This window comes from Myotis yumanensis, unplaced genomic scaffold, assembly GCF_028538775.1.
Source record: "Myotis yumanensis isolate MYYU_CA2020_CCGP unplaced genomic scaffold, mMyoYum1.0.hap1 SCAF_10, whole genome shotgun sequence".
In the NCBI taxonomy this organism is placed as follows: domain Eukaryota; kingdom Metazoa; phylum Chordata; class Mammalia; order Chiroptera; family Vespertilionidae; genus Myotis; species Myotis yumanensis.
The window spans coordinates 43,002,937-43,016,868 of NW_027223761.1; the positions used below are offsets into that span (position 1 = coordinate 43,002,937).

At 45.2% G+C, this 13,932-nt stretch overlaps 1 protein-coding gene across 1 annotated transcript; it reads left to right on the forward strand.

Moving 5' to 3' along the window:
* The first annotated feature begins 247 nt into the window (after positions 1–247).
* On the forward strand, positions 248–6,531 carry LOC139017313 (T-cell ecto-ADP-ribosyltransferase 2-like). Its single transcript, XM_070425559.1, has 4 exons — positions 248–324; positions 1,767–1,847; positions 2,433–3,132; positions 5,994–6,531. The coding sequence occupies exons 2-4, from the start codon at positions 1,785–1,787 to the stop codon at positions 6,068–6,070; spliced, it is 840 nt and encodes a 279-aa protein (XP_070281660.1). The 5' UTR covers positions 248–324; positions 1,767–1,784; the 3' UTR covers positions 6,071–6,531.
* The last annotated feature ends 7,401 nt before the right edge of the window (positions 6,532–13,932 follow it).

The window sequence follows — 13,932 nt, forward strand, 5'->3', positions numbered from 1 at the left end:
TTCTAAAAAAAGAAAGAAAGAAAAGGAAAGAAAGTTGCAGTGGGGAGAGGGGAGATATCAGGCATGATCAACTTTAGCCACTTGAGTTTTTAAGTGTCATTTTCCCCCCCTCACATTGAGGTAGGGCAGTCTGCTCCTAAAGCCTGCACAGGGTTCTGAGCAAACACACACACACACACACAAAACCCACCAAAAACACACAAATATAATCTGAAACTGAAAGTACATCTCTCTCCCACATAAAAAGGCCAGAGCACTGCCTTCTCAGGCACTTCTATCAAAGACGGACCAGGACCAAATCACCAAGGATCTCCAGGAAATCAGGTACCTGATAACTCGGTTCTGTTCTCTGAAGGGGAAGGGTCTCTGAGTGTGAGGACCCCAGGAGGGCCCCTGAGGAGAGACTGGTGTTTGGATGGGACTGGAAGAATATCTGAAGCCAGAGGTGATTGCTATAGTTGAGTTATATCAAAAGCCAAAGTCACAAAGTCAGTTCTGTGTAAGAAACATTCTAGGTAGGGAGGTGAGGTCAGACCTGGCAAATAGGGAACCATATGGAAGGACAGACATGCTGTCTATCCATCCCTCTTAAATTTAAAAACTTAATCTTAGATTGTGCAATTTATACCCCAGAATCCTGATGCAGCACTGTTGGTCCCTGTGTCTCATGGTCCCTTGTGCAAAAGGTTCTCCCGCTTCCTATGGTTAGACAAGCCTAGATCTTCAGGTCAGAATAGGAATATACTTATTTCCCTCCTTCCCCACACCAACTTCTACCTTTCCTTCAAACCAAGAACCCCCTGAAAGCTTCCATGCATGTTAGCTCTCCCTGATAGAAGCAAAAGTTGACAACATTGAGAGATGTTCAGAAGTATTGACTTAAGTTTGAGCCCCAGATTAACAAAACTTTGAGACTATCTTAAAAAACACACACAACCTACACATTTGTGAAAGGACTCATTGTAGAGAGCGCCTAGGAAAGCACATGAGCTGATTGTCAGCAGAGCCACATCCTGGAAACATACCTTGCCAGAGGCAGGTATGTGGTCAGCCTGACCTTTAGCTCAGTCGCCAGGGTGGGTTTCATTATCTAAGTTCAGCCAGGTGCCAGGAAGGGACACAATTATCTGGGCTCAGCCAGGAGTGACAATTACAAAGAAGCCACAAGAATGAAGAATTGCAGCTTGATCTTTAACCATGATTTCACATAATTTCCTTTGTCTTAAACTCTAGTAAAATTTCCTGGTATCATGCTGTATATAATAAACACGCTGCACTAGCTCTGGGTCACTGTCTCTCCATCCAAGGGCAGCATCCCACCTGGCCCAGCTTTACGTAAAGTCTTTGCATCTGTCTCTTTATTGTCCTTTTCTCAATCCCCAGCTGCCCCTATCAGGACTCATCTGCTCTCTAGCGTGGTGGTCGCAGCCCAAGAGAGAAAACTTATAACTCATAGTAACTTTTTAGGGGGAGTAAAACGTCAGGGCTTGTGAAGGATCCACTAAAATGGGATCTGTTTTTCTCACTGGCCATCTGAGTGACACCCAGCTCTGCCTATGGCCAGGATTAACTGTTTCTTTACCAGCTCCCTACTGATTCACTTCTCCCTGTGTGCAGGACCCAGGCAGAAGTCCTGGTTAGCTGCGCAGAAAGCAGAGGATGTAGGACTGGGGCTTCCAGATTTGCAGTAGGGACCGAGTCATCAGCACACTCACAGTGGAACTAATGTTCACACCTCACTTTCATTATCTTATATTTTTTTGCAGTTAGTTTTGAACTTGGAGATGACTTCTCTTCTAGCCACAGCCGTTCACTTTTTGATCCTAACTCAATGGCTAACACAACAGGTAATATATATCACCCCCTCCACCCACATCCTGCTGACCTACTTTGCCCTCACATCTTTATTTATTTATTTCTAAAATATATTTTTATTGATTTTTTACAGAGAGAAGGGGAGAGGGATAGAGAGTTAGAAACATCGATGAGAGAGAGACATCGATCAGCTGCCTCCTGCACACTCCCCACTGGGTATGTGCCCGCAACCAAGGTACATGCCCTTGGCCGGAATCGAACCTGGGACCCTTGAGTCCGCAGGCCGATGCTCTATCCACTGAACAAAACTGGTTAGGGCGGCCCTCACATCTTTAAAAGTATAGAGTTCCCACAGTTGAGTCTGAGGCTAAAGCCATTTAGAGAGCATGAGTCTGAAAAGATTCTTTTAAATATTGGGAAACAAAACAGAGTAACAAAGCCTAGTTTTTTCTTTTTACACTACTCACGGTATAAGATTGTCTTCATGTGTGTACCATACATGAGTGCTATGACAGGAACATGTCACATTTCATGCTAAGCAAGAAGTCCAGACTGTGGGCTCTGGGCAGCATCCAGTACTTGCAAATGGGTCAAAGAATACTACCTCTTCTCTACAGGTGACCGGCCGGGTACGACCAGGTAATTCATGTGAACTAGACATGGCTAAAAATGCATTTGATGATCAGTATGTGGGCTGTACTGAAGAAATGGAGGCAAAAGCACCCCAGCTGTTAGAAGAAGAATTTAAAATAAATAGAAATTTAAGAGCAGAATGGAAAAAGGCAAAGACAAAATGGGAGGAAATAAAGAACAAAATAGACTCTTCAAAACGACTCAATGATTCCCATGGAATAGCTCTAGTGGCCTATACTGGAGATATTGGAATAGAATTTAACAAGGCTGTCAGAAACTTCCGTCAAAATAAAAATAAGTTTCAGTTCAAAGCCTTCCATTATTATTTGACAAGAGCTCTTCAGCTTCTCAAGCCAACGAATTGCTATACAGTTTATAGAGGCTATAAGACTGAGTGTAATTACATTGGAAAAGGAAATGTACGTTTTGGCCAAGTTGCCTCATCATCTCTCTCTAAAGAAGAAGCTATAAAATTTACTGACAATCGTAAGGGAAACCTGGTTACTATCAAAACCTGCTCGGGTGTTAAAATTGAAATGTTCTCTTACTATCCATCACAAGAGGAAGTGCTAATTCCAGGCTATGAAGAATATCAGGAAGTCAACCAAAATAACAATGACCTTTCACTTGACAGGCCCCAAAGATCTAAGAGTAACTACAATTGCTTTTATATCAACAGCTCAGGTGAGTCTGGGACTGTGTTCCAGGTGGGAGTGGTGGAACATCCTGAAATAGAAGAGGGTTCTCTGCTACCAGAGGCCACCAGGACAGAGCACAAGGGGGCCTTCAACCAATTGCTGATGAGTATTAGGTTCCTAAAAATACAGGGCTGACATCCTGGAATAGAGAGCAGCTCAGGCAGTTCCTCGTCCGGCCATCTCTTAACTTCCCTGCTGTGCAAAAATGGTCAGAAAGATCTGCTGGGCACCAGGAAACATGAGTTTTGGAAACTAATATGTCAGGGGGTATAGGAAAGGTTTGGGGAGTTGGGAGACCTGTTCTCAGGCAGACCAATACAGCCACTGCAGTAATCCTGCCAGGAGATGAGGGTGCCTGAACTGAGCAAGGGCCTGTGGTGATCAGGGAAGTTGGGGAACTGGTGTTGTCTATGAGATATTCTAGGAGAAAGAGAGGAGGGGGAGTATAGTTAGAAAATACGATGGTGGGCCTTGAGATTTCCAGTGTGGGTAGTTTACAGGTTCTGAGTTGTTTGGAGGACATTTCCATAGCAGGGGTTGGTTACACTGAAGAGCAGGTGAATAGTGTTGGAGCTGAGGAAATCAAAGAACTGAAAGAGTTTGCACCAATGGGCCACATAGTAGACCACATGCACAGGGTGATACCTAGACTGATGAAGGTTAGAGATGGTAAAACCATCAGTGAAGGCATATGAGTGAAGACATATCAGTAGTGGCTGGAAGGCTGTTACCTGTCCAGCCCTGTGATGGGTGAGAAAGTGCCACCAAGGGTTGTCTCCACTTTACCCAACCTTTCCCAAGGTGTCCTGGCTCTCAGGTTTCCTTGCAGTTACACCTATCATTCCTTCTGGCCTGAAATCTCTGACTTCATGTCATATTTCATCCAATCTAAGACACTATCAATTTAGTAATTATCTTTCACTATCTTTCATTATTTCACTAGCTCAGATATCACTTCTAATTATAAGCCTTCCTTGATACTCTCAGGCAAGATTAAATATTGTACCATGCTCCATACCATAAGTTTGGGGTCAGACAACCTCAATGGTAATCCAGGCTCAACAACCATTAGTTCTGTGAATTTGAACAAGTTACCTGAGCAATCTATGTTTCAACTACCTCCTTTGTAAAATGAGGATACAAATAGTAATACTTCAGTAGTGTGTCTGTGAGAATTAAAGAAGTTCTTAACTTATTGCCCGGGACATCGGTATTGCTTAACAAATACTCTTTTTTTGCCCCCATGGAGAACCTTGTATGCATCTCAGCCGTACGTTCACCATCTCTATGGTAATAATTTGTTTACAGTCTGGTGATCTCTTTAGTGCCAGAGACTTTGTCTTCCTGCTCCCCCTGCACCCAGGGCCTGTCGGTAATGCCTGGCTTGAATCAGGGCTCCAGTAGTTGTTGCTGAAGGAAGTTAAGTTTTGTTGAGATGCCAGAGTCCAGCCAGAAGTGGACCTGAGCTGCAAAGGGACTGAGTATCCAGCAAGTTTCAACCAAATTAGTCGTTATGCTCTGAAAGGTTGCTGAAAACAAGAGAAAAGTTTGAAGTAGAAAGGGACTGCAGAGAATGATTACTGGGAGACCTTGAGCTTTTACCTGTAGAATTTTGAATTTGGATCAAGCCTAATAAAAAACAGGACAACCAGGAAAACAATCCAGCAGAGGAAAGGTGCTGCCTTCCATCTCAGGCACAGTGCTTCATGTTCATTCAGATTCAGGCAGACTGAGCTGAGAACCCCAGGAGAGGAGGCCAGATCCCACCCAAAGACTGAACTCTTATTAACACTAGACTAGAGTATATATGTTGCTGCAAAAGATGTATGTTCATGAGGTCCCGATCCAGAAACATATTCCTCAGTGGACAAAGACAAACATGGAGGGGCTCCCACTGTGGCCAGGTGTTGAGTGTTTCCTTCCACGTCTTGCGTGGATCAGGGTTCGGGATCTGAAAGAGGGGCCTTACACAAATGAGAGAGAAATGACACGAGATAATTTTGCAATAATGGGGGACCAGGCTGGCAAGTCCAGAAGGACTTCCAACTAAGCTTAGGCGGCTCTGATCTTTTATTGAGGTTGGGGTAGCCTTAGGTAAGGAGATTTCAATGACACACAGATCAGCAGACAGTTTCTGGGAATAAACAATATCTGATTAGCTCATCGGTAGTAGACAATTTCCAAGAATAGGCAGGGTATCTGATCAACAATAATCAACAAGGATCTACACAAATATCTAAGGAATTCAGTGAGCTAAGCTGGGGATAATGCTTTAGCTACCAATATCTAGATTAACTGGGTGGTGTCTAAATTAATTGGGTGGTGCACAGCGCTGACTTTTGCTAGGACTTTCAAGCCCTGACCTTTTGCTAGGACTTTCGAAGGCTACTAGCTTTCGGGGGTGGGGGGTGGCGGGGGTCTCTGTCTATATTCAGTTAGTGAAGACAGTAAATGGTCTCTGGCAGCCAGGGATCTGCAGGTCCCATGCGGGGAAAGCCTTTCTTACTGAGGCACATGTGGCTGGCAGCACAGGGGCCTGAGAAGTGGGGATGGGAGGGTGTGAGGGGCCCATAGCCCTGAGAACTCAGTCCACTCAATGTGACCTCAAATTCAGAGACCCAAAAGGAAGTGTTCTCACAGACCTCTCCCTTTCTGGTATTCCTGAGTATTTCAGGAGCCCCTGAAAGGCAAAAGGAGAGTCTAATTGATGGCTAAGTAAAAGGAACCCTTAGGGCTCACACTGGTGGTGTTTTGAGCCTTGGGGGAAGGTTGAAAAGTCTGGGAGGCCCATGTCTTAAGAAACACCATAGAGAAACCAAACCTTTCCTTCTCTTCCTCCCATTGCAGGAATGAAAGAAAGTTCTGCATTCATTCTGCTGCTGCCTGGCCTCCTGGTCCTGAGGCTCCTCCCTGCTGAACTGTAACCTTGCCCTGCCTGGTGCCTGGTTCTGCATGGGGTATTGGGAAGGGAGGGACCCAGGGTCTGTGTGTGGCTTATGTTAGTGCTCACATTCCCCAAGACATCTAAGGGATCTTCTGTGTCTGACCACAAAAATATGCTTCCTGTCTCCAAATGCACTTACTGAAAGGGCAAGGACTATGCCCTCTATCTTACCCTGTGTCCTCCATTTTGGGGCAGCCACGTGCTTGGCAAGGAGCTTCTTCCCGGAAGTCTAAGCCTCTGCTAGCCACACCCAGGAACAAGACACCGACTTGCGCCTGGCCAATCGGCAAGGCCCACAGCCCTTTCTCCTCCCCTTACTCCAACCCCCTATAAAACCCCTCTCCACACAGAGTTTGCTCTCTCTCTGCTTCCTGTCACTGCGTCGGCAAGGTGGGGGAGCCGAGCTAGCTCGAATAAAGACTCTTATGCTTTTGCACCGGACTGGCTGGCTCCCTGATGTGGTTTCTTGGGGATCCTGAAATCTGGGCATAACACTTACTACCTGAGAAAGTCCCTAGTCCAGGGGTTCTCAACCTGTGGGTAGCAACCTCTTTGGCAGTCGAACAACCCTTTCACAGGGGTCTCCTAAGATCATCCTGCATATCAGTATGATTCATTATGATTCATAACAATAGCAACATTATAGTTATGAAGTAGCAACGAAAATAATTTTATGGTTGGTTCACACATGAGGAACTGTATTTAAAGGGCCAGAAGGTTGACAGCCACTGCCCTAGTCTCTCAACACTTCGCTGTGATTAAAAAGCAATGCTTTTACACACTGTCAGCAGTAAAGGTCTTTAAAATGCAAATTAATCTTGATGAATGTTATAATCTAAAGCAATAAACCACTGATAAACACACCTTGCTTTTCTGTGACTAGATATTACTACTAGTTGTATTCTTTGCCCAGGAAATTCTCCCAGGTCATTAGATGTGATGCTGGCATTTTCACAGTTGAGAAGTTTCATGTCTTATACTTCTCACAAATATCCTTGAAGCCCTGATTGATTGAGCCAGAAATACCAGAGCTGTGTTAGATAAATCCTCCCTGCACCACCCCACCAGAAACCCAAGCAGTCACCAAACCTTGTCAACTTACTTTAACAATAGCTCTCTATTGACTGGGGAAGTATTTCTTAAGACAAAAAAAAAAAAAAAAGCACAAGCTATAAAGAAATTTTTTGACATAACAATAACAATATAACTCGAATGTATTGGGTACTTACTATGTATTAGGCACTCATTGTTCTCCATTGTTCTAAGCACTTAATATGTTTAGACATTTAGCCCTCATAATAACCCTATAAGGTAAGTTCTATTTTTCTCCAATTTAACAATTGAGGCACCGAGGTTATGTAATTCACTGTCAAAGAATAAAACAAAGGCAAGGAACAAGGGAAGGGAATAGACTAGGGAGAGGAAGGGGGTGAAGTGTTAGGAGGGGTTATTCTAATTAAGCAGTGAAAACTAATACTCCTGATAGGATAGAGTCCATAGGTCTGCACATAATTGGCTACAATAAATCCTAAATTCTTTGCAGTTAAAATCTGGCATACAGCCCTAGCTGGTTTGGCTCAGTGGATAGAATGTCAGCCTGCGGACTGAAGAGTCCCAGGTTTGATTCCAGTGTAAGGCACATGCCTGGGTTGTGGGCTCAATCCCTAGTTGGAGGTGTGAAGGGGGCAGCCGATCAGTGATTCTCATCATTGATGTTTCTATCTCTCTTGTCCTCTCCCTTCTTCTTTTTCTGAAATCAATAAAAAAAATATTTTTAAAAAATCTGGCATACAGACCTGGCGGGTGTTCCCCAGTGGCTTGGGCGTTCTCCTGTGCATGGAAAGGTTGCCAATTCAATTCCCCTTCAGGACACATGGCCAGGTTTTGAGGGGGTTTGCAGGAGGCCACTGATCAATGTTTCTCTCTCTTCCTAAATTAAAAAAAAGAAAATCTGGCATACAGGGGTCATTAAAAGTTTATGATCAACTTCAGCAGAAAGAAGCACTTTGATGAAATAAAGCATCCATTTTATGTCTGTTGATTTCCTAGTTGAAAAAGGCACATTGTTGCAAAACACCTGGGGAATAAATAAAGCAGAACGCTATCTGATAAATGACGAACAGGCAATATTAGAAGGATATAACTTCCTTCTTTTCCCTTCCTCCCCCAATTCCAAATCACAAACAGCTGCTAATTGCGTAACCTCATCTGTTCTAGCCAACCCCACGGTAGGGAGAGCCGAGTGGGGCAGGGGCTGCAGGGAGCCATGGAGGGGCAGAGCGGCCGGGGCCAAGTTCCCGGGGGTCTGAGGAGAGTGCTTGACAGGAGCCTGGACTGCAAAGAATGAAGATGAAGCAGCCACAGGGAACTCTTCCAATCCCCCTGCATGGACATCCCACCTCAGCCCCCATACCCCCGGGGGGATGGGGAGGCTGACCAGACAGAAGAAGACCCAGCCTTGGGGATAGCTGCAGCCTGTATCTCTGACTCCCAATCTCTTCCCCTGCCACCCCCACCAGGGGCGCCCACAACAATAGCACGCCTGCGACAACCCTTCAGCGCCCCCGAGGCACCCCAGGCCCGTGGCCTGCCGCTGCTGGGCCCCCTCCGCTGGGGCCAGGCACGCCTCTCCTCCCTACAACTCCAGACCCAGGTGAAGGCAGGCTTAAGCGGCCCCTCAGGGTTAAACTCATTTCCCCCAACACCCGGTCCCATCAGCAGTGGTGCTGTCTCCGCAGCAGAAGTGCACTGAACCTTTCCGGGGGTGTGGCTAAACCTGCCTCCCTAGCCCAATAAGCTGTCAGTTGGACAACCCCCCAGGGCTCCCAGACTGTGAGAGGGCACAGGCCACACTGAGGGACCCCCCCTCCCCAGCCCCCGGCAAGTACACGAATTTCATGCACCCGGGCCTCTAGTTAACATACAAGATACTGACTCGGCAGACACCAACACTGTTCTCTTAGAATTCAAACAACTAAGTTGTTCCAGATATTTCCTTAGAAAATGGCAACATGAGAAACGTTCCGGAAATTCACTGCCTGAAGTGTTTGTGTGCAGGAGAAGGTAGAAGGGTTCTCACCCGCAGAGCAGCATTGTGTAGGGATTGGAGAGGTGGTCAGTGCACCTCATGGTGACTGGTCAAGCGGTCATTCTGGTCATTCTGCTGCTATGGTCGCTGGGCTTTTATTATATAGGATGCTCTCAGTGCCCTGCTTGTATCTTCCTCAGACAACCATCTCTATACCTGATATATTTCTGTACCTGAGGGCTGTTCCAGAACCACAGAAAGCTGTCTCACTCACCCACACTCAGCAAGCTGGAAGTGCTGGGGATGAACACTTCATGGATCAGCCCTGGGCCAATGACTGATGAGACCTGGTGTAAAATACCTCAGCTCCCCCATCTCTCTAGTGAGATGAGTCTGAGGTATGCTTTGTACCCTTTTCTAGTTGGTCTTTGACAAGTTGGCTTAGTAACATACCCTTCTCTGGCTGCCTTCCCTTCCCTATGTCACTTCTCTATCTCCCCTGTAGGTGGCCCCTGCATCCTCCAAATAAACTGCCTGCACTGGGATCTTGCAGTAGGCTGGCCACTGAGGGAACCCACACTGAGACACTTTGCCTGGCTGGTACAGAGACTGGTCTGGGATTGAGGGGAATGTGGATACATGGGTGGAGTGGGGACAATCTGTTTCAGGACTTAGAGACCAGACTGAGAGGTTAGACTCGACCAAGGAGACCATTCATGCGCTGGGTGATATTTGAATATTTTTCTTAAAATTTACTTTTTCACATTTGATGTATTAATTCCTAGGTTTGTACAAATATTGCAGTTCTCATTGAGTTCTGGCTAATAAAATCATGCTGAAGTCAGAGATTTCAGCCTTCTTATCTATTATTTGGCTGTGAAAAGAAACTGTAGAGAGAGAAATATTATTAAGGTGTAACAGAGATGAAATTCAGAGCGATGAAGCCATTCTCAAGACCTTGTTAGAGAAAAGTGAAGGCTGAGAATAGCAGTCACAAGACTATAGCTCTCATGAATAGACCATAGCTCTCGGGATTTTATTTGTAGCCATCCCTTTCAATATATTCTAGCTTTGTAAAGTTATCTGGAAAGTCTCTTTAAAAACACTGGGTCTTCACCCTGGCTGGCCTAGCTCAATGGTTAGAGTATTGGCCTGCACACAGAAGGGCCAAGGGCACATACCTGTGTTGCCAGCGGGTTTGCTCCCTACCCTGGGCGGGGTGGGTACAGGAGGCAACCAATCGATATGTCTCTCCCACATTGGTGTTTCTCTCTCTCTCTCTCTCAATCTCTTTCTCTTCTCCTCCCTCTCTCTCTCAAAAGCAATGGAAAAAAAAAATATTCTCAGGTGAGGATTAACAAAAAACATTGGGTCTTCAAAAAATTTTTTTAAAATATATTTTATTGATTTTTTTTTATTTTTTGTACAGAGAGGAAGGGAGGATAGAGAGAAACATCAATCAGCTGCCTCCTACACACTCCCTACTGGGGATGTGCCTGCAACAAAGGTACATGCTCTTGACCAGAATCAAACCTCGGACTCTTGAGTCTGCAGGCCGACGCTCTATCCACTGAGCCAAATAGGTTAGGGCAGGGTCTTCAAAATTTTAATATTATTTCCGGAGAAACCAAGATGGCGGCATAGGTAAACACAGGAGTTTGCTGCCTCGCACAATCACTTCAAAAATACAACTAAAAGACGAAACTGACATCATCCAGAACCACAGGAAGGCTGGCTGAGTGGAAGTTCCACAACTAGAAGGAAAGAGAAAAGCATACTGAGACTCAGAGGAGGCCCAGTGCGGAAGTAAAATACTAAGGTATGAGGCACACACAGAGGGGGCTGGCGGCTGAGGGCGCTCAATCGGGAGGGAGTCTCAGGCTCTGAGCTCCAGTTCCGGGCGAGTCTCTAGGGACCCAGACTCATACGGGAGAAGCGGGACTGTCTGGCATCAGTTGGAACCCGAGGGCAGCTTTCCCTCCGAGGGGCTTGCAGGGATTTCTGGGACACTGAGAAGAGGGACCCCATAACTGCTAGCCCCGCCCTGTTGATCCCGTGGGACCCAACCCGCCCAAGCCCTGCAGGGAGCCTTTTGCTCTATAGCCTTAGGCAAAGGCTAGATTAGCACCTCCCTAGAGATCCAGGAGCCAGGAAGCCCAGAGGTCAGAGTGGGACCATCCAGTTTGAAGCTCTGTGGAACCATAAAAGACACACTCAGGGGGCAGACTCAGTGAGCACCAAAGCCCCAATGAAGCAAGTCTTGCCCCAGAGGGGTGTCTCCAGCACAGAAGTTCTCCCACTGCAGACACAGCTGATTCTCACAGCCAATTGGCCTGGAGGTCAACTCCTCCCAGTGATACCTACAACAATCAAGGCTTAACTACAACAAGACGGTGCACAAAGCTCACAAAGGGGTGCACCAAGAGTGTCCACCTCAGGTAATTGGGGAGGCTGAACCACTGGGCCCTAGAGGACACTTAGCACAGAAAACCACTTTATCAACACAGGCAAGCATAAAAAATGTGGAGACAAAGAAAAAGGACACAAATGACAGAAATGGAGGAAAGCAAACGACTGGATATAGAGTTCAAAACCACACTTTTAAGGTTTTTCAAGAATTTTCTAGAAACTGCTGTTAAACTTAATGAGATCTACAAGAAATCTAATGAGATCCTCGAGGTTGTGATAAAGGACCAACTAGAAATTAAGCATACACTGACTGAAATAAAGAATATTAAACGACTCCCAACAGCAGACTAGAGGATTGCAAGAATCAAGTCAAAGATTTGAAATATGAAGAAGCAAAAAACACCCAACCGGAAAAGCAAAATGAAAAAAGAATCCAAAAATACGAAGATAGTGTAAGGAGCCTCTGGGACAGCTTCAAGCGTACCAACATCCGAATTATAGGGGTGCCAGAAGAAGAGAGAGAGCAAGATATTGAAAACCTATTTGAAGAAATAATGACAGAAAACTTCCCTTACCTGGTGAAAGAAATAGACTTACAAGTCCAGAAAGCGCAGAGAACCCCAAACAAAAGGCATCCAAAGAGGAACACACCAAGACACATCATAATTAAAATGCCAAGAGCAAAAGACAAAGAGAGAATCCTAAAAGCAGCAAGAGAAAGAAAGTCAGTTACCTACAAGGGAGTACCCATACGACTGTCAGCTGATTTCCCAACAGAAACTTTGCAGGCCAGAAGGGAGTGGCAAGAAATATTCAAAGTGATGAATGCCAAGAACCTACAACCAAGATTACTTTATCCAGCAAAGCTATCATTCAGAATTGAAGGTCAAATAAAGAGCTTCACAGATAAGAAAAAGCTAATGGAGTTCATCACCACCAAACCAGTATTATATGAAATGCTGAAAGGTATCCTTTAAGAAGAGGAAGAAGGAGAAAAAGGTAAAGATACAAATTATGAACAACAAATACACATTTATCAACAAGTGAATCTGAAAATCAAGTGAATAATCTGATGAACAGAATGAACTGGTGATTATAATAGAATCAGGGGCATAGAAAGGGAGTGGACAGGCTATTCTTGGGGGGGAGAGGGCTGAGGGGGATGCAGGAAGAGACTGGACAAAAATCGTGCACCTATGGATGAGGACAGTGGGTGGGAAGTGAGGGAGGAGGGAGGGGTGGGAACTGGGTGGAGGGGAGTTATGGGGGGAAAAAGAGGAACAAATGTAATAATCTGAACAATAAACATTTAATTAATAAAAAAATTTTAATATTATTTACTATGGTAGGAAACCTCGAATCTCAAAGCATCTACACTAATAAAAGACAAAGTTGCTAATTGACCATACCTTCGCTATGCCCTTCAACCAATCAGAAGAGTATGCAAATTAACCCAACAAAGATGGGCGGAACAGCGCCATTGGCCGCCCACCCCACCGCCATCCGGGCCTGCCGTGTGCGACCCAGCGCAGGATCCAGGCCTGCCATCTGCGACCCGGGATGCGGGCCTAAGCCAGCAGGTGGTTATCTCCTGAGGGGTCCCAGACTGTGAGAGGGCACAGGTCGGGTTGAGGGAGTCTGCCTCCCCACCCCTGCCAGGGCACAAAATTTTGTGTGCCCAGGCCTCTAGTTGCATAATAATTGGTTGTCATGGGAAACTGCATAACTGTGACTGGTGTCTGTAACTCCTAAAGTATATAAATAGCCTAAACCCCTTTGTTGTGCAGAAAGGACTCAAAATTCCATTTCTGACTCTTCTCATTTAGGCCCAGAATAAAATTTATAAGGTTAGTGACTCTTTGTCCTAATACAACACATTTGGTAGATTTAAATTAGAAATTTGACAAATCTATCTTATGCCCTCTGCCTTGCAGGCTTAGAAACATGGATCAATCTTTTATTGAGGTATTTTCCTTGCTACAAAAGTTCAGAGACATAGAATCATCTTTTATGTGTGGACTCTTATTAATCAATTTCACAGAGAATGCTGTATTAAAAACACACAGAATAACTAGGTTCGTAATTCAGCTGGAACTCTTTCTGCAGAGGGGACTGGATATTTATATTCTCTGGTCAGGGCACTTTTGCCCAATAGGTAGGCTACCCAAGGAGTCAAATTACAATCAGAAATTTGCCTAGCACGCATGACTTCAAAACAAAGGGAATTTGATTATTTGAAAGGTTAATGACTTCACATTAAGTTGGGGTGACACTCTTCCCCTGCTCCCAGGAAAATTGAATGCATATTTTGTGTCTATGGAATGTGAAAGGGCAGAAGAAAAATTGAAGGAAAAGAATAAACCAGAATAAGTGAATCTGCGATTTCCATGGAACAGCCCTCATGG